The sequence below is a fragment of the Phascolarctos cinereus genome, unplaced genomic scaffold (genome assembly GCF_003287225.1).
Source record: "Phascolarctos cinereus isolate Bilbo 61053 unplaced genomic scaffold, phaCin_HiC Scaffold_4;HRSCAF=312, whole genome shotgun sequence".
NCBI lineage: Eukaryota > Metazoa > Chordata > Mammalia > Diprotodontia > Phascolarctidae > Phascolarctos > Phascolarctos cinereus.
The window spans coordinates 528,955,860-528,979,046 of NW_027555847.1; the positions used below are offsets into that span (position 1 = coordinate 528,955,860).

At 34.7% G+C, this 23,187-nt stretch overlaps 1 protein-coding gene across 2 annotated transcripts in view; it reads left to right on the plus strand.

The window, feature by feature from the left end:
* The window catches only part of CCDC102B (coiled-coil domain containing 102B), a 796,232-nt gene that overhangs the window by 441,361 nt on the left and 331,684 nt on the right, over positions 1-23,187 (plus strand). For both annotated transcript variants that reach the window (XM_078153543.1, XM_020985624.1), the window contains one exon: positions 16,825-16,995. In XM_078153543.1, coding sequence (XP_078009669.1) covers positions 16,825-16,995 — 171 coding nt within the window. The remainder of the gene's footprint in view (positions 1-16,824; positions 16,996-23,187) is intronic.

Sequence of the window (23,187 nt, forward strand, 5' to 3'; positions counted from 1 at the left end):
TCCCCCCCCCAAAAAAAAATTGTGACTTAGAAATCCACCTGTCAAAAAGAAATAAGAAGAGTCTCCTGTTGACTTCTCTGAGATCCAAAGAAGGGTGCCTGGAATTCCATAGAGACCCAGAGATAGAAAAAAAAAACATTAGAAGGTGGAAAAAAGGAGCTCAGGGAGTCCCAGGAGACTGGCAGGTTGAGGTTGGTCCAATATGGCACTGGCAGCCTGATCACAAAAGCCTGAAACAGTTCATAACAACAGGAAACCAGCAAGAAAGTTATTGGGATCTCCAGGAAGATACAGTGCAGAATTACAGCATGATATGCTTCTAACACAAACCTAAATGCAGAACAAGCATACAAATTCTAGCAGGGAAAGACCCTAAAAAAAGTCCCTTTAAGGGTGTCTCCCAAGCCTTGGCTGGAGCTCAGTAAGTGGATGTGATCTCTGAACCCAAATGTAGGGCAGAAAGAACTTAGGCAAAGTCTATACATAGCAGAAGGATACCTTGGAGCTCTGGGGTAAGAGAAGGACCCAGGCAGAGCCCAGCACCAGAGCATCTGCAGAATCCCTTGAATGAACATGGTCTTCTTGGCCACCATTCTCAAGTCCAGGATGACCATGTCCATGCCATTAAGTTTTAAAACCTGACCCAAGAACAATCGCCCTTTCCCTGATGCATTCTGCCCTATGCTGCTGAGGTAAGCAAACAAAGAAAAACTCAGGATACCGTGAAGAAAGACTTTGCTTTGAAAGACCAAAAGACTTTTTTTGAAAGACCTTTTTGGGGATAAACCCCCCAAAAGATAGTAACCCCATAACAAGTTTAGGTAAAGGCTTTAAGATGAAACAAGTCCTGGCTACCAGGGTCATAGGAGTACATGGAAGAAATGAAAAACAAGTGATTCAGTGTGAAATAGCCAGGGATTGGAAAAACAAACAAACAAAAAACCCCAAGAATTAATATCTTAGAACCAATAATAGAAAACCTCAGAGAACTTATGGCCCTGAAAATTAGAATTGGCCATCAAGAAAACATAATCAAAAGAATAGAAGGAAAAAAAATAGAAAAAAAAATCTGAGGAATATTATACCCCAAACAATTGATCTTTAAAGGATTGAGGTATATTTCCTCAATATATAACCTTAGAATCATAGAACTATCTGAAAATCATAATAAAGGAAATTTCTGAAGCTGAAATGGTTTATCTAGTTTGATGTGAGTATGAGAGGATTGTTTAAATGTTAAAAGAGTGATAATAAAAAAATTTAATCAGAATCTTAGTATCATTAAGAGTCATAGTTTAAAAAAGGTAAAAATGAAAAAGGGCCTTAGAATGCCTTGTTCTGTTTTCTTGATCTTAAGAGAAGACACAGTTTGGAGGGACAGGAGACTATAATGGGAAGAAAGGAGGAAGTAGGGTTGGGAAATCACTGTCATATAATAGAGGTACACAAGGTGAAGAGTACATAACTATTGCAAAAGTTGCAAAGGGTGAGGTGGCCATCTGATTAACCTCACTTGTACCTGAATCAGCTAAAGGTGTATTCAACATAATTACACATATAAACACATAGAGATTTCAGTGTAATAAAGCATAAAATTCAAATTGATGAATTTTATAGTTAAAATCAGAAAAATAAAAGTATCCTTTTTCAGATCATAATGCAAAAATATATTTAATTAGTGAAAAGAATAACTAATATAGAGGAAGCAAGTAGGGGTGAAGGGCTGGTGATAATGGAAGTTTACTCTCATCTGGGTTTAAGAGGAAACAAAGGATATATCTGAAGAGATTTAGAAGTCTTCTGAACTTCAAGAGAGGTGACAAAACTGTGAGATAGGTTGAAGGAGGGACTCATAGAAGGGTATGTTGATTAAGATTAGGAGGGTTGGGTAAATAGACAAGGGAGGCACTTTTGGTGGAGAGGCTAAAATGAATAAAAGGGTAAGGAGAGAAGATTAGATAATTGGGATATGAAGAAAAGAAAGGCTGAGAAGGAAAATAGTAAAAATAAGATAGGGGGAGATTAACAAATAGCAATTATAACTTTGATGAACTCACCCATAAAACATAAATGGATAGCAAAATGGATTAGAAATCAGAATCCAAAAATACGCTACTTGCAAAAAAATTTAAAAATGAGAGATATACACAGTTCAAATGGAGAGTTGGAGTAGAATTTATTATGCTTAAGGTGATGCAAAAAAGGCAGGGGTAGCAACTGTAATCTCAGACAAAGTTATGGCTAGAATAGATATAATTAAAAGAGATAAACAGGGCAACTACATTTTGATAAAATATAGAATATGAAGCAATATCAATATGGAACCCATATGCACCAAATAATATAGCACCTATAATTTTAAAAGAAAAGCTAAATGATACAAGTGGAGATAAATAGCAGTATTATAATAGACTTTAATCTTCCCCTCTCAGAGCTAGATAAATATAACCAAAAGGTAAATAAGAAAGAAGTTAAGAAAATTAATAGAATTTTAGATAAATTAGATATGATATATATCTGGAAAGAATTGAATGGGAATAGAAAGGAATATACTTTTTTATTGACCATATATTAATACATAAAAAATTTACAGTTAAAAGAAGAAAAGTGTAAATATTAAAATTATCCTTTTCAGGTTATAAAGAGTAAAAATTAGTTTAATAAAGGAGCAAGTAAACATATTAAAAATTAATTAGTGATTAACAACCTAATCTTAAAGAGAATAACAATATTAAGACAATATATCAAAACTTAACAAAACAAGAGCAGTGATTAGAGTAAAATGTGTATCTCTAAATGTTTACATCAATAAAATAGAGAGCAGACTAATGAATTGGGTATGAAATTAAAAAGTAGAAAAAGGAAAAATTTAAAATCCCCAATTAAACTCTAAATTGCAAATACTAAAAATTAAGTATGAGATTAATAAAATTCAGCCCTCATTTCCCTTCACTTAGTCTTAGTTCTTTATATGTTCTAGAATGTTTATAGCAGCTTTCTTTGTGGTGGCAAAGAAAAGAAAATTGCAGGGATATCCATTAATTGGGGAGTGGCTGAATAAAGTGTAGTATATGATTGTAATACAACACTGATGTGCTACAAGAAACGATGAGCTCAAGGATCTTAGAAAAACATGAAAAAATTTGCATGAAACAATGAAGAACAAAGTGAGCAGAACCAAGAGAACATTGTACATAGCAATTGCAATGTCATTTTAAGAATGATTTTTAATGAATAATTATTTTGACTATTATAAATACCCAAATTAATTATAAAGGACACATGAAGAATAAGGCTATCTGCATCCAGAGAAAGAACTGGTAAATAGAAATATGTATAAACTAATTTTACACACACACACACACACACACACACACATATCTGTCTATCTATCTACATACACACACCAAATCCCACAACACGTTGTTGGTACAAAATGCAATTGAAACAAAAAGGTTTATGTCAAATTAAAATGAAAGTCTGGTAAATTACCTCCTTTAGACATTGTCATGTCTAACCAAAAGGAAAGAAGAAAGAATTTAAGCATCTGAATAGAATTTTAGAAACATAAAAGATGATAGATCTCTAGTGATTAGTAAATAAGAATAAAGTAATTTTTATGTGTCTAAATTGTACATGAAACATTTACAAAAGTTAACCCAGTTTGGAGGTATAATTGCCTCTCCAAAAATACAATAAAGCAGAAATAATAGACAAATTATTTATTATCAGAATGCAATAAAATAAAATCAATAAAGTATTTTAAATAAAGACTTTAAAAGTAATTGCAGACTAAATACCATAATTATAAAACTCTGCTGGATCAAAAAACAATATATAGGAAAAATTCAAAATTTCTTTAAAGAAATGACATTAAAAGAAATGGCAAAACTTAAGAGATGCAGCTATTTTTTTCCCCCAGAGGAATTTGATTTTTTAATACATTCATTAAAAAAAAAGAAAGGAAGAAAAACGTCAATGAATTAGGTACTCAACAAAAAAATAAACTAAAGCAACAGTAAATAAAATATCTTAGTAACAAAATAAAAATTGTGAAAATTCAAGAAGAATTTAATAAAAGAAAAAGCAAATGAACATTGAATTTATAAATGAAATTACAAATTCTTTTTTAAACTTAATGTGATAAATAATTAAATGTTAAGAGAGAAGAAAATCAAATTGTTTATGTCAAAAGTGAAAAAGGAGAGATCACAACAATTACAAAAGAAATAAAGGAAATTATAAGAAACAATTTGCCCATCATATGCTAATAAATATGATAATTGGGCAAAATATACAAATGCCTAAAATATAAATACTCTGATAGACAAAAGAAGATATAGATTATTCAGTTAACCTAAATATCAGAAAAATAAATTGGAAAAGCCATAAAAGAACTCCCAAAGATGGTGGGTGGGTGGGAACAACTCTGGGGTCATAATGATTTATAAATAAATCCCATTGGACATTAGAAAAAAAAGTCCATATCACTGTTGGTAATGATAAGGCATTTTTTTCATGACACAAATATGGTCTTGATCGCCAAACTAGTGAGAGACAAAACAACAACAACAAAAACTACAAACCAATGTCCATAAGGAATATCAACAAAAAAAGTAAGAAACACAATAAAATATAAGCAAATAGTTTGTGACGATATATAGGAAAAAGCATATTATGACAAATTTTACACCAGAAATGAAAGGTTGATACAACATAATTGATACAACTACAATTATAATAAATCATGTTAATATTATACAGAATAAAATAATAAGATGTCAATGTATGCTAGAAATACTTTTGAAAAAATCCAATACTCATTTCTATGAAAAACAAAACTCTAGAAAACATAGGAATAAATGGAGCTTTTCTTAATTTATTAAATAGTAGCTATTGAAATCTGAGAGCCAATATCATATATAATGGATAAAACTTAGATGCATTTCCAATAAACCATATGTAAAGAGATGATGTCTATTATCATCATTTCTAATTAACAGAATGGTAGAAATACAAGCTGTACCAATATAACAAAAAGAGAAAAGTAAAGAAAAACCAAAATTATCATTTTGTATTCAAAATGATGATCTTTTTGGAACATCCCAGTCAACCTGAACTCAATTAAATAATAATGAATTAATAAATATTTTATTTTATACAACGAATGCTCATAAATTATGAGTATTCTTATATATTACCAACAAAGCTCCGTAGGGAGTGCTTAGTAAGAGAAATTTCATTCAAAATGAATTCAAAAAGTATAAAATATTCAGAAATAAATTTACCAGTAGGAACTCAGGACCTATGTAAATCCAGCAATTAAGTGCTTCATAGAAATAAATGTAGACCTAAATAATCAGAGAAATATTAATTACTCATGAGTAGGTCAAACTAATACAATTGAAATGACAATACTACCAACATTGATTTTTCAATTCTATACAAATCAAACTGCTGAAAGATATTATAAAGCTAGAGAAAATAATAATGAAATTCATAAGGAGTCATGAAATTAAAGGATAAAGAAAAAAACAAACATGGGAATATTATATTAGTACCAGATCTCAAACGGTACTACATTTCAGTAATCATTAAAATAATTTGATAGTACTTAGAAAATGGAGATATCAAAGTATGGAACAGATTAGGTCTACAACATATAGAAGCAAACTATGTGTTTGTAAATATAAGATTATGTTGTTCTTCAGTCACTTCAGTCATGTTTGACTCTTTTTCACCCCATTTGTTGTTGTATTGGCAAAGATACTAAAGTGGTTTGCCATTTCCTTCTCCGGTTCATTTCGCAAATGAGGGAACTGAAGCAAACAGTGAAATTACTTGCCCAGAGTTACACAGCTAGTAAGTGTCTGAGGCCAGCTTTGCACTCAGGGAGATGAATCTTTCTGACTCCAGGCCTGGACACTCTATCCACTGTAACACCCAGCTGCTGCTCTGCAATAGAGTTCAACAAACCTAAAGCCACTCAACTACTGGTAGAAAGACTATATGACAAAAACTACTGCAAAAAAGGGATAGAATTCTGACAGAAATTAGATATAAAATAACATCTCATACGATACACCAACATGTCACTCATCTGCTTTCAAAAAGGACCAATGACATAATTGGGTGATTTCTTGACTTTCACATGAATTGGATTTAAGTGAGGCAGTTACAAAAAGTTTCCAGCCTTACTCTTCCAGAGTCCTTGAAATCCAGTAGCAAAAACAAAAGTCTTCAGCATTTGACCAAACTCTAAGTTCTCCACAGTGCTTCCTTCAGCTGCCTTCATGGATGTTGAAACACATCTTTCTCATTTACTCATTCTGTCAAAGTCTTCACATGCTTGGGGTAGACATCCACTTAACTCACTGCTAAGTTTGAGGCCTGTCAAATGCCTTCAACCTGATTTAGTCTGTCTTCTGAGACAGTTTTACTGTGGGTGTGACTGCTGCACATGCTACAGGTTCTTGGAACCACCAGTAAGAGTTGGGTAAAAGGTGGACACCAAAATTGGATGAGCAGCCCTAAAAAGGTCTCAGCAAGCCCACAAGACATTCTAGTCATCCCTGTATACCCATATATACCCCATACCAAGATAAGATCTATGTGAATATATGATTCAGATATAAAAAATTGCATCGTCAAGAAATTAGCAGAAAAAGGAATAAATTGCCTTTCATATCTATGGATAAGGGAAGATTTAAAGGCTAAACAAGTAATAGAAAGTATCAAACATGATAAATGGGCAACTTTTATGTAAAGCTACAAGTTCTTTTTTTCTTCCACAAACAAATCTAAGGTAGTCAAAATTAGGAGGGAAATATAAACGGGGAAATGTGTTTTGATCATATTTTTCTGAATATCTAAAAATATTTAATATCTAAAATATCTAAGTATCAAATTTTTGTAAAAGCTATTTCCTAAGGGGGAAAACATGGTTAAAAGATACAAACAGGTAGTTTTAAAAGGAAGAAATGCAGATTTTTAACAATCATCTGAAAAAATGTTCTAAATTCTTAATTAGAGAAATAGAAATTAAAGTAACCTCCACATACTCATCAACCTCACACAGATAATAAAAGTGGAAAATGACAAATGCTGGAGGTATCTAGGAAAAATAAGCACACTAATGCACTGGCAAAGTTGTGAATTTCTCCAGATATTCTGAAAAGCTATTTGGATCTATGCCCAGAAATTCCCCAAAGTGTGAATAACCTTTGGCACAGCTAAATCACTATTAGGCCTATACTCCAAAGCTATCAAAAAAGGAAGAAAAGAATCTATATTTACAACAAATATTTATAGCAACTCTTTTTATATTAGCTAAATAGGACTAAAAGGTTATTCTCCAATTGGAATGGCTAAACAAATTGTGGTATATGAATATAATGTAAAATTATCTTCTACTAAGAAATGACAAAATGGAAAATTTCAGAAGAGACTAGAAATCTGTTCATGATTTGATACAGAACAAAATCAAATCTAGGGATCATTTTATTTGATCAGTTAGTCACTAGGGATTTAAGTACTGAGAGGACAAAAAAAGAAAAGGAAAAGAAGCAAAAGACAATCCCTGCCTTCAAGAACCTCACACTCTAATGTGGGAGAACAAAAGCAAACACATATGTACAAATGAGTTATGTACAGGATGAACAGAGGTGAGCTATTACAATTGAGGTGTTTGAGAAAAATTTCTATAGAAGATGGAGCTTTGATTGGAACATGAAGCACCCAGGGAATCAAGTAGGCAGAGATAAATACAGAGAGCATTGCAGGCAAGGAGGACAGCCAGAGAAAATGCCCAGAGTCGTGATAGAATATTTTGTTCCTGGAACAGCCAGGAGGCCAGTGTTCCCTGGATCAAGGAGAACACACTGGGGAATAAAGTGTAAGAAGACTGGAAACATAGGAGGGACCAGTGAAGAACACTGACTTTCAAACAGAGCATTTTGTATTCGATCATAGATGTGACAGGAAGCCATTGGAGTTCATTGAATAGGGAGGTAAAATTGTCAGACCCCTTTGCTTTAAGAAAATCACTTTGGCAGCTGAATGGAGGATGGTTTGGACTTTTGAAAGACATAAGAAAGGCAGACCCACCAGGAGGCTATTGCAGTAGGTCAGGCATGAGGTAGTGGGAGCATGCACCAGAGTGGTGTCAGTGTCAGAGGAAAGGAGCATATTTGAGAGATGTTGTGTATGTGAACTCAAGAAGGCTTTGCAGCAGATTGGTTATGGGGAATGAAAGATAATGAGAAATCCAGGATGACTCCTAAGTTGTGAGTCTGAGGAACTGGGAGGATGGTGTTGCCTTCTACAGTAATAGAAAAGGTAGGAGGGAGAGAATTTTTAATGGGAAAGAGAATGAGTTCAATTGTGAATATGTTGCTCTTAAGATGTCTACTTTATAGCCAGTTTGAGATGTCTGGAAGGCAATAGGAATTGAGATTGGAGGTCAGAAGAAAGGTTAGGGAAAGATAGGGAGATTTGGAATATTAGCGTATAGATAATTAAATCCATGGGAACTGATGAGATCACTAAGTGAAGTAGAATAGAGGGAAAAGGGAGTAGGGCCCAGGACAGAGCTCTGTGGGACACAAGATTAGAGGGAGTGACCTAGTTGTGGATTCAAACAATGACAAAAATATTATAGAGCAAAACTTACTTTTAGAATAGAACAGAATAGAATTTATGAAGAGATCTTGTGATTTTCAACAATCAGGGGAACTGTGATCTCATTTATGAGGGAACTAATGGTGCTAATAAGAATCCATCCACATTTTGTCAACCTATACCACTTTTCTAGAAGTCCTTTATAAAAGTCTACTGAGTCATGCAAGAATATTATTTAGTGAAATAGGGATTGGCAGGGGAAAACTTTGGAATACTTTAGAACTCAAATCATGAGTTGAGGAAATTGAGGAAGAAATATCTCCCTGGAGTGGGGGTGGAGCCAAGATGGCAGAGTAAAAGTAGTGACTTGCTTGGACTCTCTCTCAAACCCCTCCAAATATCTGTAAAAATGACTCTAAACAAATTCCAGAGCAGCAGAACTCACAAAAATTCAGAGTGAAACAAATTTCAGTCCAAGATAACCTGGAAGGTTGATGGGAAAGGTCTGTTGCACTGGGCTGGGAGAGGAGCAAAGTTCAGCATGAGGCTTGCTGGCACAGACTGGACTCCAGCAAACCTGGAGCAGGTCTCAGGGAACTGAATCAAGGGCAGCTGTGGTGGTTTTCAGACTTCTTAACCCACAAATGCCAAAGACAACTTAGAAAGTCAGTGGGAAAGGTCTGTTGGACCTCGGTGAGAAAGAAATGCAGTGCATCTCCGGGGTGGCAGCTGCAGCAGCAGCAGTGGTTGCCTCCAGAGCTCTCAGCTCACAAATGGTAAGGGGATCAAACAAGTGATTAGAAGGATATTACAGGGATTCTGTTGCTTTGTCCATACTTGGATCTGGGTTTAATCAAGAGTGGCAGTCCTGGGGTAAGAAGGATCATTGGCATAGCAGAGCTTGTGGCAGCAGTAGAGAGAGAACCCTCCTCACAGTTCCAGGGCAGAAAAGAGTTCTTGTCATCACTTGCAGACCAGAAACACAGGCTAGGAGAGGAATAAACACCTTTCCTTCGATCTTACAACCTTGGAAAAACTGAAAACTTGCAGGTCCCCAGAAGTATCTCTGAAAACAGCTACACAAAACCTTTTGAAGCTTGGGGCACTGAACTCTCCACCTTGGAAGCAGATCCCTACTTTAACGGAGTTAAAAGTCAAGTAATTGGCTGGGAAAATGAGCAGAGGAAAAAAACTCAAACTATAGAATCTTGCTTTGATGACAAGGAAGATTAAAACATACAATCAGAAGAAGACAACAAAATCAAAGCTCCTACATCCAAAGTCTAAGAAGAATATGAATTGGTCTCAGGCCATGGAAGAGCTCAAAAAGGATTTTGGAAATCAAGTAAAAGATTGAAAAATTGGGAAGGGAAATGACAGTAATGCAAGAAAATCATGAAAAACAAGTCAACAGCTTGCTAAGGGAGACCCCAAAAATGCTGAAGAAAATTACACTTTAAAATATAGACTAGACCAAATGGCAAAAGGGGACCAAAAAGCCAATGAGGGGAAGAATGCCTTAAACACTAGGATCAGCCAAATGGAAAAAAGGCCCAAAATCTCGCTGAAGAAAATAATTACTTAAAAATTAAAATGGAGCAAATGGAAGCTAATGACTCCATGAAAAATCAAGAAATTATACATCAAAACCAGAAAAAGAACAACTACAAGACAAGGCAAAATATTTCATTAGGAAAAACAAGCAAACAAGCAAAAAACAACTGACCTGGAAAAAGGATCTAGGAGAGATAAAAATTATTGGACTACCTGAAAGCCATGATTGAAAAAAAAAGAGCCTAGCTATCATCTTTCAAGAAACTATCAAGAAAACTGCCCTGATATTCTAGAAGCAGAGAGTAAAATACAAATTGAAAGAATCCATGAATCACCTCCTGAAAGAGATCCCAAAAGGAAAACTCCCAGGAATATTATAGCCAAATTCCAGAATTCCCAAGAAGATATTGCAAGCAGCCAGAAATAAAGAATTCAAGTATTGGGGAAGCTCAATCAGGATAACCCAAGATTTAGCAACTTCTACATTAAAGGATTGGAGGGCTTGGGATATGATCTTCTGGAGGTCAAATGAGATAGGATTAAAACAGAGAGTCACCTACTCAGCAAAACTGAGTATAATCTATGAGGCAGAAAAAATTGTCATTCAAGGAGATAGAGGAATTTAATTCATTCTTGAGAAGCCAGAGGTAAATAAAAAAAATGACTTTCAAGTTCAAGATTCAAGAGAAGCATAAAAAGGTAGACAGGAAAGAGAAATCATAAAGGACTTATTAAAGTTGAACTCTTTACATCCCTACATGGAGAAATGATATTTGCACTTTATGAGACCTTTCTCAGTATTAGGATATTTGGAGAGAATATATATGGAAGGAAGGCACAGGGAGCATTGAATATGAAGGGATGATATCTAAAAAAAATAAACTTAAATGGTAAGAGAGGAATATAGTGGAGGAAGTAGAAAGGGAGAGGTAAAATGGGGTAAATTATCTGAAATGAAAGAGGCAAAAAAAAGCTTTTACACTGGAGGGGAAGAGGGGGGAGGTGAGAGGGAATGAGTGAACTTTACACTCATCAAATTTGGCTTAAGGAGGGAATAATATGCACATTCAACTGGGTATGGAAATCCATCTCATCCTACTGGACAGTAAGGGGAAAGGGGATAGTAGAGGAAAGCATGATAAAAGGGAGGACAGATTAGGGGAGGTGGTAATCAGAAACAAACACTTTTGAGGAGGACACGGTTAAAGGAGAAAACAGAATAAACAGGGAGTGGGATAAGATGGAGCAAAATATAGTGTCTTTTAAAACATGACATTTAGGGAAGTGTTTTGCATGACTACACATGTATAAACTGTGTTGACTTGCCTACCTTCTCAATGAGGGTGTGTAGGGAGGGAGGAAGGGAGAGAATTTGGAACTCAAAGTTTTAAAAATGAATGTTAAAAATTGTTTTACATGCACGTGAAATAAGATACACAAGCAAATGAGGTAGAGAAATCTATCTTACCTTCAGGAAAATAGAAGGGGAAGGGGATAAAAGAAGGGGGGGAGTGATAGAAGGGATGGTGGATTGGGGGAAGGGGGTAATCAGAATGTACACCATCATGGGGTGGAGGGGAGGGCAGAAATCCAAGGAGAAAATTTGAAATTCAAAATCCTGTGGAAGTGAATATTGAAAACTAAATGCAAACAAATAAATTGGAAAACAAAATCTTCCTCATCTCCTACTAGATAAGGAGTGAAATAAAAATGCAGAGAAAGCAAGAAAGAATGATAAATATTTTCAATCTTGACCTATGAGAAAATGTGGAATATGTACAATTAAGATTTTTTGCTTTTATTCACAAGGGGGGGAAATTAGGTAGAGAGATTACAATTGAATGCAAAATAAATAGAATTTTTAAAGACACAAGATAAAAAACTTGATGGTAAGAAAAAAAATCAGTTAATGTCTATTTTCTATGTACTTTATGCATGCAAGTAGAGTGTGGCAATTGAGCATTTATAGGCATAAGTAGAAGGATGATTTTATTAAACTATTCAAGTAAAAAAATGAAAACAATCTTTAATGAAATTATAAACCTTAATATTTTAATTTTGTCCAAATTTAAATCAATGCACAGCTTTCAAAGTTATTGACAGTCATATTAAACAACAGAGTAATAAATTTGATAAAGCAAGTAGAAGCCTGCCTTTTTTTTCATATTGCATTTTGCAAAAAAGAAATGTTTCTTTTGGTAGTTGAAATAAATTTTATAACAATGGCATCTCAGTATTATAAAAAATCTTTTCTTGATGCTGAATAGAATTTACAAAGAGACCTTCTGATCTTCAACATTTCAATGAAACTGTATTCTCATTTATGAGGGAATTCCCTCTTATGGTGCTGATATAAATACATCCACATTTTGTCATCCTATATCACCCTTTTAGAAATCCTTCCATAACCTCTCAATTGGATACCTACCCAAACCTAATATAATGTATTTATCTTAGCAGGAATAAGCTAGCTAGCTATTCACTCTCACTGTATTGCTAGCCCAACTACTTTTCTGGTCATATTCTTATTTGATTATTTCTTTTACCTCATTTCTCATACACAACTAGATATTAATAATGTATCTTGAATTATTTTACTTTTTTGCATAGTAGCACCAGTTCAACTAATACATATTTCTTTTTGTAAAAATATTACACTAAAATTAAAATTTGGCACATTACTTCATAAGGAAGATGGATAAATTACACACAGATGACTAACCACAATTAGTTATAACAAAATTGATACAAACACTTTAACTTAGTTTTCTAATTAAATCAAATGTTTACTTAAAAAACCCTACTTTTTCTATTGTTTCTTTTGTCTAGTTTAGATATATCATATTACATTGTATGGCCAATTTGTAAAAAATCATTTTAAGTATGCTAATTTGCTCTTTGGAGTTTCACTTCCCTGTATTCCATTTTGATCTGTGTACTCTTAAGATTTATGATAAATGATTGTTACTTTAATTCAGAGGATGTAAGGAAAAAATATAATGAGTCATGCAAGAATATTCTTTACTGAAATAAGAATTGGCAGGGGAAAACAAGACCTAGTCCAGATTTCTTTTTTCAATCAAGACATTCAGGATGTAAATTCATTTTCTTTCCTTTCATCTTTGTTTCCTCTTCCATGAAATGACATCTGCAGGCATGTTGACAGTCCTTGTAAAGAGCTCTATTCTTTAATAACATGCTATTTAAAGTCCTTTGACAGTATTTTTCAATGAATCTGAAGAAATGTTCTTGGCATATCTTAAAGTATCATAACATTAAATGAACTAGCATTTTCTCCAGTAGTCATAGAATGTTTTTCTATTTAACAAATATTCATTCCACAAACATGTGTGCAATGCCTATTGTATACACAGCACTGAGTTTCATTTGCTTCAGATAGACACTTTGCTGAGTAATACAACTGGTTAGAATGATGTCTTCAAGCTCAAATTTTATCTTGGCATTAAATTTATGACATCTAATCATTTGTACCACAGAGATATAAATTTATGTTTCTTTTTTATCAGTCATCAAGAAACGTTTATTAATTAGCATGTGTCAGGCACTGTGCTTGCTGGGAGCTATGGATACAAAGACCAAAAAAAATTACAATAATGCTTGCCTACTAGGAATTTAAACTCTGTCTCCACAAACTTCCTAATTCCATCATGTGTTTGTCTGAAGAAAAGGCCAGAAGGACTTTGTGATTTATCTTGGAATGCTATGACTGAAGTATAATGATTTAATATCCCTAGCTTAGAAAGCTGGAAAACTAAAAGATATAAGTACAGTTTCAATACACAGCAGATAACTATCCTTTGTTCATGGATATAGACTGAATCCCACTTTTGACTTAAATTCTACTTCAGATACTTATTAACTATGTGAGTTTAATATAAATTATTTAACAGTTTCCTGATCTGCAAGATAAGGATAAAAACAGTTTTTACGTTACAATGTTATTATGAGGATCAAAAGAGATAGGGTATATAAAGTACTCTATGAATTTTAAAGCCCAGTTGATACTGAAGAACAAGTCAGACTGACCTTTCAATCACTCTGCTGCTTTGGCACGGAAAGAACTAATGCCTTCATCTCTCTCCCTTCCTAGGGTGCAGTTCTAGTCGCTCATGATCCTTTCAGAGTGTGACTTACTTTTTAAATCCAGTGAATTGTTGTTATTGTTAGTCCTTCCTTCTTGAAGAAGACCAATGACATCACGAGACAGATGTCTTTACTTGCAATGGATTGAATTTAAATGAGGCAGAGCTGTGCAAAGTCATCAGCTTCACTCTCTCCTACAGAGTTATCTGAGTCCAATAGCAAGACAGATTAGAAGGACTGGGAAGGCTCCATGCAGTGGGAGACCTTAGCCTTTGAAAGGTAAAGTCTTTCCCAGGTCTCAGTTTCTGTGAGGCAATGCCCATATAGTAATTAAAGGCTAGGTAAGAAGTGAAGCAAAAGTGGCCTAGTGTGCTTTCATAAATGAATCAGCCTGAGAGGGGAAGACCCTCAGAGTATTTGGCCAGAACAGAAACAATTGTGATTTATACTCACTCTGTGTCATCAAAACCCAAACAATGAGCCAGTGAGATTTGTCTTGGAACCTAGTATTGGTCAATCAGTGAAAACAATAGTGATTTGGGTTTAAAGGCATAGTAAAGAAGCTCCATTTGAATCACCATAGACTTTATTTCTGGAAAACCAGTGAATTAATGACAGGAAAAATAAAATGACCATTCTTACTATACTTCCTTGCTCGACCTCTGGGATTTACTTTATTGGCTCACGTCTGAGGGAAATCTAGCTTCCCACACTTTTCTATATTCTCTTCTCAAAATACTCATCTCAGTTACAGTAGTGTGTGAATTAATAGATACAAATTAGACTAATTTAGTTGATCAAACTGTATGAATTTTAGCCTTTTTACATGTAAAAACCAGAAAACTTTAATAGCTAACCACAATTAGTTATAACAAAATTGATGCAAACACTAACTTAATTTTCTAATGAAATAAAATGTTTACTTAAAAAAACCCTCTACTTTTTCTATTGTTTCTTTTGTCTAGTTTAGATTACATTGTGTGGCCAATTCTGATGTAAAAAGATCATTTGAAATATGCTAGTTTGCTCTTTGGAGTTTTACTTCCCTTTATTCCATTTTTATCTGCCTACCCTTAAGATTTATGACAGATGATTATTACTTTGATTCAGAGGACTCTAAGGTTGGAGCTCTATGCACTGCACCACCTAAGTGTCCTGGATCTCTGCTTCTACAAGAGTGGGGAATCACTAAATAATTCTTACCAACAAATCCTTATTCTTGAATGTTCGATGGTTAGTGCCTGGCTCTACAATATTCATTTCGTCACTGCTCTCTGAGTTCTTTAAGGGCTCCTCTTTGGTACTTTGGTCATAGGTAGCTACAGGCTGGGCAACTCATAGCTCAACCCCTGATAGCAAAGTTCAGCCTAAGAACTATACCTGGAATACTACTTTGGCTCCAGGCTTGTCATTCTTTAAGGAAGATTGGAGTTTCTGAGTAATGGTGGCAGAGGGATGGTTGGAAAGTGTCTCAGAAGAGCAAGGAATCTGGCGTCTTCTCCCCTTGGTTTATAATGTTAAGTTATTGAGATAAGGGATAATTAACCTTAAAGAAGGTGTCAAAGAATTTTATACCTTAAAGTTAGATTTCAATGAATTTGGAGCTGATCTGGTCCCAAATGCACACTTTATAGTTGAAGAAACTGAGGCCCAGAGAAGAGATCTGTTTATATTCTCACCAATAAATTGCCAAATTAGACTTCAATTTAGTTCTCTAAGTCCAATATTTCCACCACCATAATAGAGGAGAGTACAGTGGGCATAATGCAAATATATGGCAGAGAACAATAGGTAGGGGACAAGCTAATACTGGGTATACTATAATGAGTGGGGGGAAGAAGGGTACCTGCAGCAACCTGTTAAGACCAACCAGCCCTTGTCTGCCACTAATCCCAGCTGTATTGGTTTATCCATATTGTCCAGCTGATATGTATTCAAGCCATGTAGGCACAGAAAAGAGGGGCATGTTGGCTGATTTCAGAATCTTTCAGTCTTCTGGCAGTTAAAGGAGTTGGCCAATCAATGGTGCTAGGTGGGATAGGGATGGGCATAGTACTCCCCCATAGCTACTCAATTGCCAGTATTTAAGGCAGAGCTTGTCATTTCTTGCTGATTTGGTTTCTGGAATAGAAAACACTTTGGGGATAAAGATAGGCTGAGTACAGCAATACAAGTTTCCATTAATCTTATTTTTTCCATATTTTTCATATGGTTTAGAACTGGGAAGAAATTTAGAAATTATAAAGTATTAGTCTTTCATTTTGCAGTTGAGAAACCTGAGGCCTAAATCCCAGACATAATAAGCAGTAAAGCAAGTTTGGAAGCAGATTCAAAATGGTGATGATAGCACAGGGCCTAGCATATAGCAGGTCCTTCATAAATGTTATTGATTGTTCTCAATTGTTTATCTATTGATTAATGATGTTATTTTAATAATAATAGTAATAATAGTATTTACATGGCACTTTAAATTTTGCAAAGGATTTCATCTCGTACTACATGATGTCAGTTATTATGATTAAGAGAACCTCTATTTTCTTTTTAAAGGAGCTGGCTGAACTTCAACATGCCTACTGCAAACTAAATAAACAGTACCAAGATAAAATGGCAGAACTGATTCATGCCAACAACAGAGTGGATCACCATGAGGCAGAAGTAAAGAAACTGAGATTTCGAGTGGAAGACCTAAAAAAGGGCCTCAGCCATGCAGAAGATGAGGTATTTTAAACTTAATTAGTGGAAGTTTCTTTTCTGGTTTCTACTTAATGATATAGATAAACAATTACTCTCTTTGTAAATTAGCCTTATCATTCTTGAATTTTTGCTTATTATTTGGAATAAGAATATTCAAAGCTTAGAGACTGAAATTAAAATTGGAATCATGGGGAAAAGATTAAAAAAACCAGCAAAGGAGAGTGTTTGATTATTCTGCCTTTCTTTGCACTGATTGGAGATTCTGCTGTCTGATCTAGAGTTCTTGATAATGATAAGATAATGCACTTATTTTGTGTTTGTATGGATATCATGAATTTTTAAAGAAATATTTAATGTTTTTGGGCATAGATATCAAAGAGAATGAATGACTACATTCTAATGCTAACAATCCCACATACTTTTTTCTGTTAAAAAAGAAGTTAAAAATACAGTTTTACTATCTTGTTACATTGAATATGATTCAATTCAGTCATCTTCATAGAGCACTTAAGAAGTACATTAAAACCTCGTTTAAAATAGAAACCTTCTTAATTTTCTCCTGTAAAGTTATTAGCTTTCTAACTGGTCTGTCTGACCCTATTTTCATTCCTTTCCAGTCCATTTTTCATATGGCTACAAAAAATACACTGGCTATAGCATGATGTCTATGCTTCCTATCTGCTAACCAAAAACCACCACTATAGCAACAATAACAATATCAACCACAGCAACTTTTCAAAGGCTATTTGTCTCCTGTAGCATAAAATAACATAATTCTCAGGCTGTCATTTCAGTTCCATAGCAATCTGGATACAAACTTTCCAAGTATATTTCATATTACTCTTCACATGCTATTATCCCCAAACTATATTGAAGCTATTCCCCAAATTCAGCATACTGTCTCTATGAACTGGCTTACCTTGTACCATATGGATATAATACAACCTATAGTACTTCTTTTTTAAAGTCATTCTCTTCCTTCAAGGCTCAGGTTTGGTGCCACCTCTTCGATGAAGGCTTCACTGATTTCCATACTTGGAATTGCTCCCTTCTTCCTCAACATTTCCTTGAGTCCTTTCCAGATGTCTCTTTTGTCTCTATCACTCTCTACATTGTATTATAGTATTCTGCATTAAAGTAGAAAATGTAATTTAAGCTCCTTGAAAGCAGTAACTGTAATTTTTGACTCTTCAACTTCTAGAGGGTTTCATGGAATCAGTAGTTGATTTTAAAATCAGAGAAACTTGGGTTCAAGTCCTGATTCTGATAAATACTGGATGTGTGACTCTGGGCAAATCACTTAACCACTCAGTGCCTCTAGGTACTTCATAAAAGCTTGTTGAATTGAAGTGACTTAAATATAGATACCTCTATATTGATATTGATATACTCTAATTAAAACTATAATTCATGATGTTATGGACCAGAAAATTTAGGTAAAGTTAGTCAAAAAACTTTTATTAAACACTTACTATATTCCATGTACTTCTTAAAGTGATGGAGACATGAATTCAGACAAAAAAAGAGAGACAATCCCTGTCCTCAAGGAGCTTACAATTTGTTGAAGGATGACAACATATGAAATAAAGCTGAAAAGATGATTGAGGAAGGTGGGAGGCAAGCAATTATAATGAATCATAGGGAATGAAGGGTAGTTAATCTGAGCCCTTCCCCAAAGTCTAGGTTCCAATGGTAACTTACCAGTGGGAAAAGAGGGCTACAGGATTAGAGAAGGCAGCTATGACATGCTGGTAGAGTCTGGAGAATGGAGTATGGCTGGTGGTCTGTTCTAATTAAGTGCAGTTACAGAAAATAAACAGTCTTTTGGAAGGCGATTTGTTTAAAATTTCAATGTGAGACCTCCTTCCCCACCCTAGATAGTATTTGTAGAACATATGATATTAATTACTTTAGGGAAGTCTATACTTGTGACATTTCAGTGATCAAATTTATATTCCTTTGGGCAGAGCACCCACAAGTAAGCATATGATTCCCTATGTAGACAGAGGAAGAGGAAGGAGGGAAAAGGGGGAAGGGAGGGAGAGGGAAGAAGAAAATGAAGGAGGAGAAGGAAGGAAGGAACAAGTATTGTCCAACTGGAACTGTCCAGTTGGTTTCCCAGTGGGGCAGTTACTACTACTCACAGATTGTTGCTTGTCCTTCATTGTTGAAGAGGACCAATGACATCAGGAAGGTGATATCATGTCTTGCAAATGAAACAGATTTCAATAAGGCAGGGCTATGCAAGGTCACTAGCCTCACTTTCTTCTCCAGAGCCATCTGGGTCCAGTGGCAAGATATTGATCAGGATGACTGGAGATAGCCAGCAGGTCCCAGTCCAAGCCTCACTTGGTCAGTGTTTAGTCTTGCTACTTAGAGAGAGCATAAGTAGCAATCATTTATATTTTGGCCAATAACCTTGAGGGTGTTCCTCTCCCAGATTGATTTTTTTTTTTGGCTAGGTAAAAGAAGCCATTTTTGGTCTCATTTCTTACCTAGCCTTCATTACCAATTGGGGGTTGCCTCAGACAAGCTGAGATATGGGAAAGACTTTAACTTAAAATGGCCATAATCTCTCACTGCATACAGGCTATCTCCAGTTTTCCTGATCTATGTCTTGCCACTGGACCCAGATGGCTTTGGAGGAGAGAGTAGTGGTAACTTTGTACAACCCTGCCTCACTGAACTCCAATTCATTTACAAGTCATGATATTACCTCCCTGATGCCATTGGTCCTTTTTGAGAATGAAGGACAAACAACAACAATTAATTATATGTATTTTTATATTTCTCTTTACTTCTTAAAGTTCTGGACAATTTTCTTTTATGACTTCTGGAAATAGCATATGCAAGGTTTTTGTTTGGTTGTTGTTTTCATGGAGTCCCATGATTATCAATATCATTCCTTGCCTTGTTTTTCAGGCCTTTTCTTTTAGTCACTTTTTCCTCTAATTTTTCAGTCTTTTCACTGTTTCTTTATATTTCTTGCATACTGATTGGATCACTAAGTTCTGTTTATTGCATTCTTCTTTCTTTTTTCCCTTGAAAGGGGCAGCTAGGTGGCATAGTGAATAGAACACTGGCCCTGGAGTCAGGCAGACCTGAGTTCAAATCTGGCCTCACAAACTCACTAGTTGTGTGACCTTTCACAAGTCCTTTAACTTGTTTACCTCAATTTACTCAAATGTAAAATAGAGACAATGATATCCCCTAGCTCCCAGGACTGTTGTGAGGTTAAAATCAGATAATATTGTAAAGAATATAGCACAGTCTTTGCACATGGCAGGCAATGGTTTAAAAAATGCATGTTTTCTTTTGATAAATGTTGATTCTTTTTTTACTCTAACCTGTTTATTCTCTTTGCATGTGTTCTAAATTATTATTTATTATTATTATAATTATTATAATTATTGTTATTATTATTATTATTTTGGTTCTTTCATTTCTTCTATCAAATCAAGGAGTCCTTATGGTCCACTCATGATTTTTTTCTTGTTGTTGTTGTTGTTGTTATTGTTCTGATGCTTTACTTGTGATTATTTCAGAATTATTTATACCCTCTGGGATTATATTTTAGGATTCTTTTCACCCAGAGTACTTCATCATAGGAGGAGATTTCTTCTGTTTTTTTTTTTTTTTATAACTTGACCATCAGTCCTAGGATTCATACTTTGTGTGAAAGTCAGGTTCTACCACCTCCTGAACATAGTGACTAGCTGGTTGTTTCCTACTGCAATCTTGGAGTGGAAAGAGGTTGTTTAGGCATTAGGTCTTACATACACTCTAGTTTATAAAATGTTGCTCAGTCATAGTCAATTTTTAGTCATATATGCCCACTGTAACTCCTGGGTGGGGAGACCCAGACCCTGCCTTTTAAAAATGTATATAATCATGTATATATGTATACATATACATATAGGTGTGTATAATTATGTATACTATTTATATATCACACATGTTCTATATACACATGTGTATGTGTGTATATATTATATATATACACACATACACATGTGCTGATATACATACATGTTTTTTCACTTGTTTCATCAAGGGTGTGGAAGTAAACTTTAAGTAAGAAGGATGTAAGGGGGACCCATGTCATTCCATCTACTTCAGAGGCTCAAGTGTCAAGGGGCATGGTAAGATATACTTACTGGCCATGGACACTTGCTCCCTTCATAAGATCAATTTCTAGGATGCCAATGAGGGGTAGAATATGGTTCTCTGATAATACAGTGGCACTGATAGAAGATGGCTTCTCCTCTATCCCATGGGGCTAACACATAAGATAAAGAGGCTGAGATCAGAGCACTAAACTTTGTCCTTTTTGGAAACGATGCAAGGATAAAGTAACCGGGTGAGTGCAGTTCTCATGGGGTAAAGGAAGGGAGGCTGTCATGACTTCCTTGAAAGTAATTAATATTCAGGGGAAATCTTGAGGCATGCTGGGGAGTAGGGAATAAAAGAGAAAGACAGCCATCAGTTAAAAAAAAGTGCAGGAAAAAGGGAGCAAAGGGAAGAGGATAAGGAAGCTTGAGTGTTTGGCTAGAATGAGAACCTGCCTTCTTTGCCTGTCCCTGCCTGGGACCAACAGCTTGAGTCTTCATTGGCACCAAAAAACACTCTCTGTTGTGACTTCTTTCTGTCACCTCAGACATTCCTAGATGTTGGTGACACTGGTTTCCTTGCCAGGAAAATGGCAAAACAAAACAAACTATTAATTCACCACATTAATTTACCTTGAACATTTATCCTCAAAAGTATGTGTAGACAGTTCTCTCAGCTTAGTTGCAAAAATAGAAAGAACAATACCCAAAGTTCTTTGCCCTTTAATTGTGGCTGCAGAGATAGGTACAATACACTGTGCAACATTTGTTCTGTGTAATTTTCTAGGTTTCATGTGGAATATTTATCAGGCCCTTTTAATCTTCAGAACACATTTTAAGGATATGGAAGGTGTTTTCTTTACAAGAAATTTCACTGTTTTTTAAAGAACTTTTGGTGCAGAATACTATTTGTGATGTGAAAAATATGAATTAGGTAATCAAAGTTTATTATAAAATCCAGTCAGGGTATTTTGATTTATCAGTGGAAAAAAAGGAAAATTTTGTCATTTTCTCTCCTGATTTGTTTCCTTTCTAATGGTAAAATAGAAAATTATCCAAATTGCTTATAGTTTAAAACCAATTCTTATTTATACAAGCCAGAGAGAAAATGTTGTTGTTCAGTTTTTTTTTAATCATGTCTGATTCTTTGTGCCCCATTTGGGTTTTCTTGGCAAAGACACTATAGTTGTTTGCCATTTGCTTGTCCAGCTCATTTTACAAATGAGGAAACTGAAGCAAACAGGGTTAAGTGACTTGCCCAAGGTCACACAGCTAGTAAATGTATGAGGACAGATTTGACTCAGGAAGATGAGAATTTCTGACTCCAAGCCTGACACTCTATCCAATGTGCCATCTAGCTATCCAAGAGAAAATGTTAAATCCTGTAAATCAATATTGTTTCAATAAATGAAGTTTCTACATAAATCCTCAGAATTATAGAAATAATGAGTTTTGACTTTTAGGACTAAGTATAAGATGTGGACCACATAAAGAAGCAACCAAAAAAAAAATGCTTCCCAAATAAGTTGTTTTTCATAAAGCACTTTCATCAAAATCTAATTCTATATATCTTCCTAGGAAGATCAACAAGTTCTTACTCATGATTTTATTGTAATTACAACAGGTTGTCTGTATAGTTGATGATGAGATGAACACAATTTGAGAGTCTGACAGATATTGTTTACAATGATCAGCACAGAAATAAAGAGAAAATCTAATTCAGAGGTTTCCAAACTTATTTGGCCTATCTCCCCTTTTTCTTTCTTTTCTTGTTTTAAAATATTTATTTCCTTTCAATTAAGTTTTAGTTTTCAACAATTACTTCCATAAGCTTTTCAGTTTTAAATTTTCTCCCTCTCCCTCCCTACCTCCCTCCCCAAGATGGCATGCAATCTGATATGGGCTGTGCATATATGTTTCTATTAAACACATTTTCGCCTTAGTCATATTGTAAAGAAGAATTAGAACCAATTGGAGGAACCACAAGAAAGAAGAAACAAAGCAAAACAGAGGGGAAAAAAGAGCAAATAGTGTGCTTCAATATGCATTCAAACTCCATAGTTCTTTTTCTGGATGTGGATAGCATTTTCCATCATGAGCCTTTTGG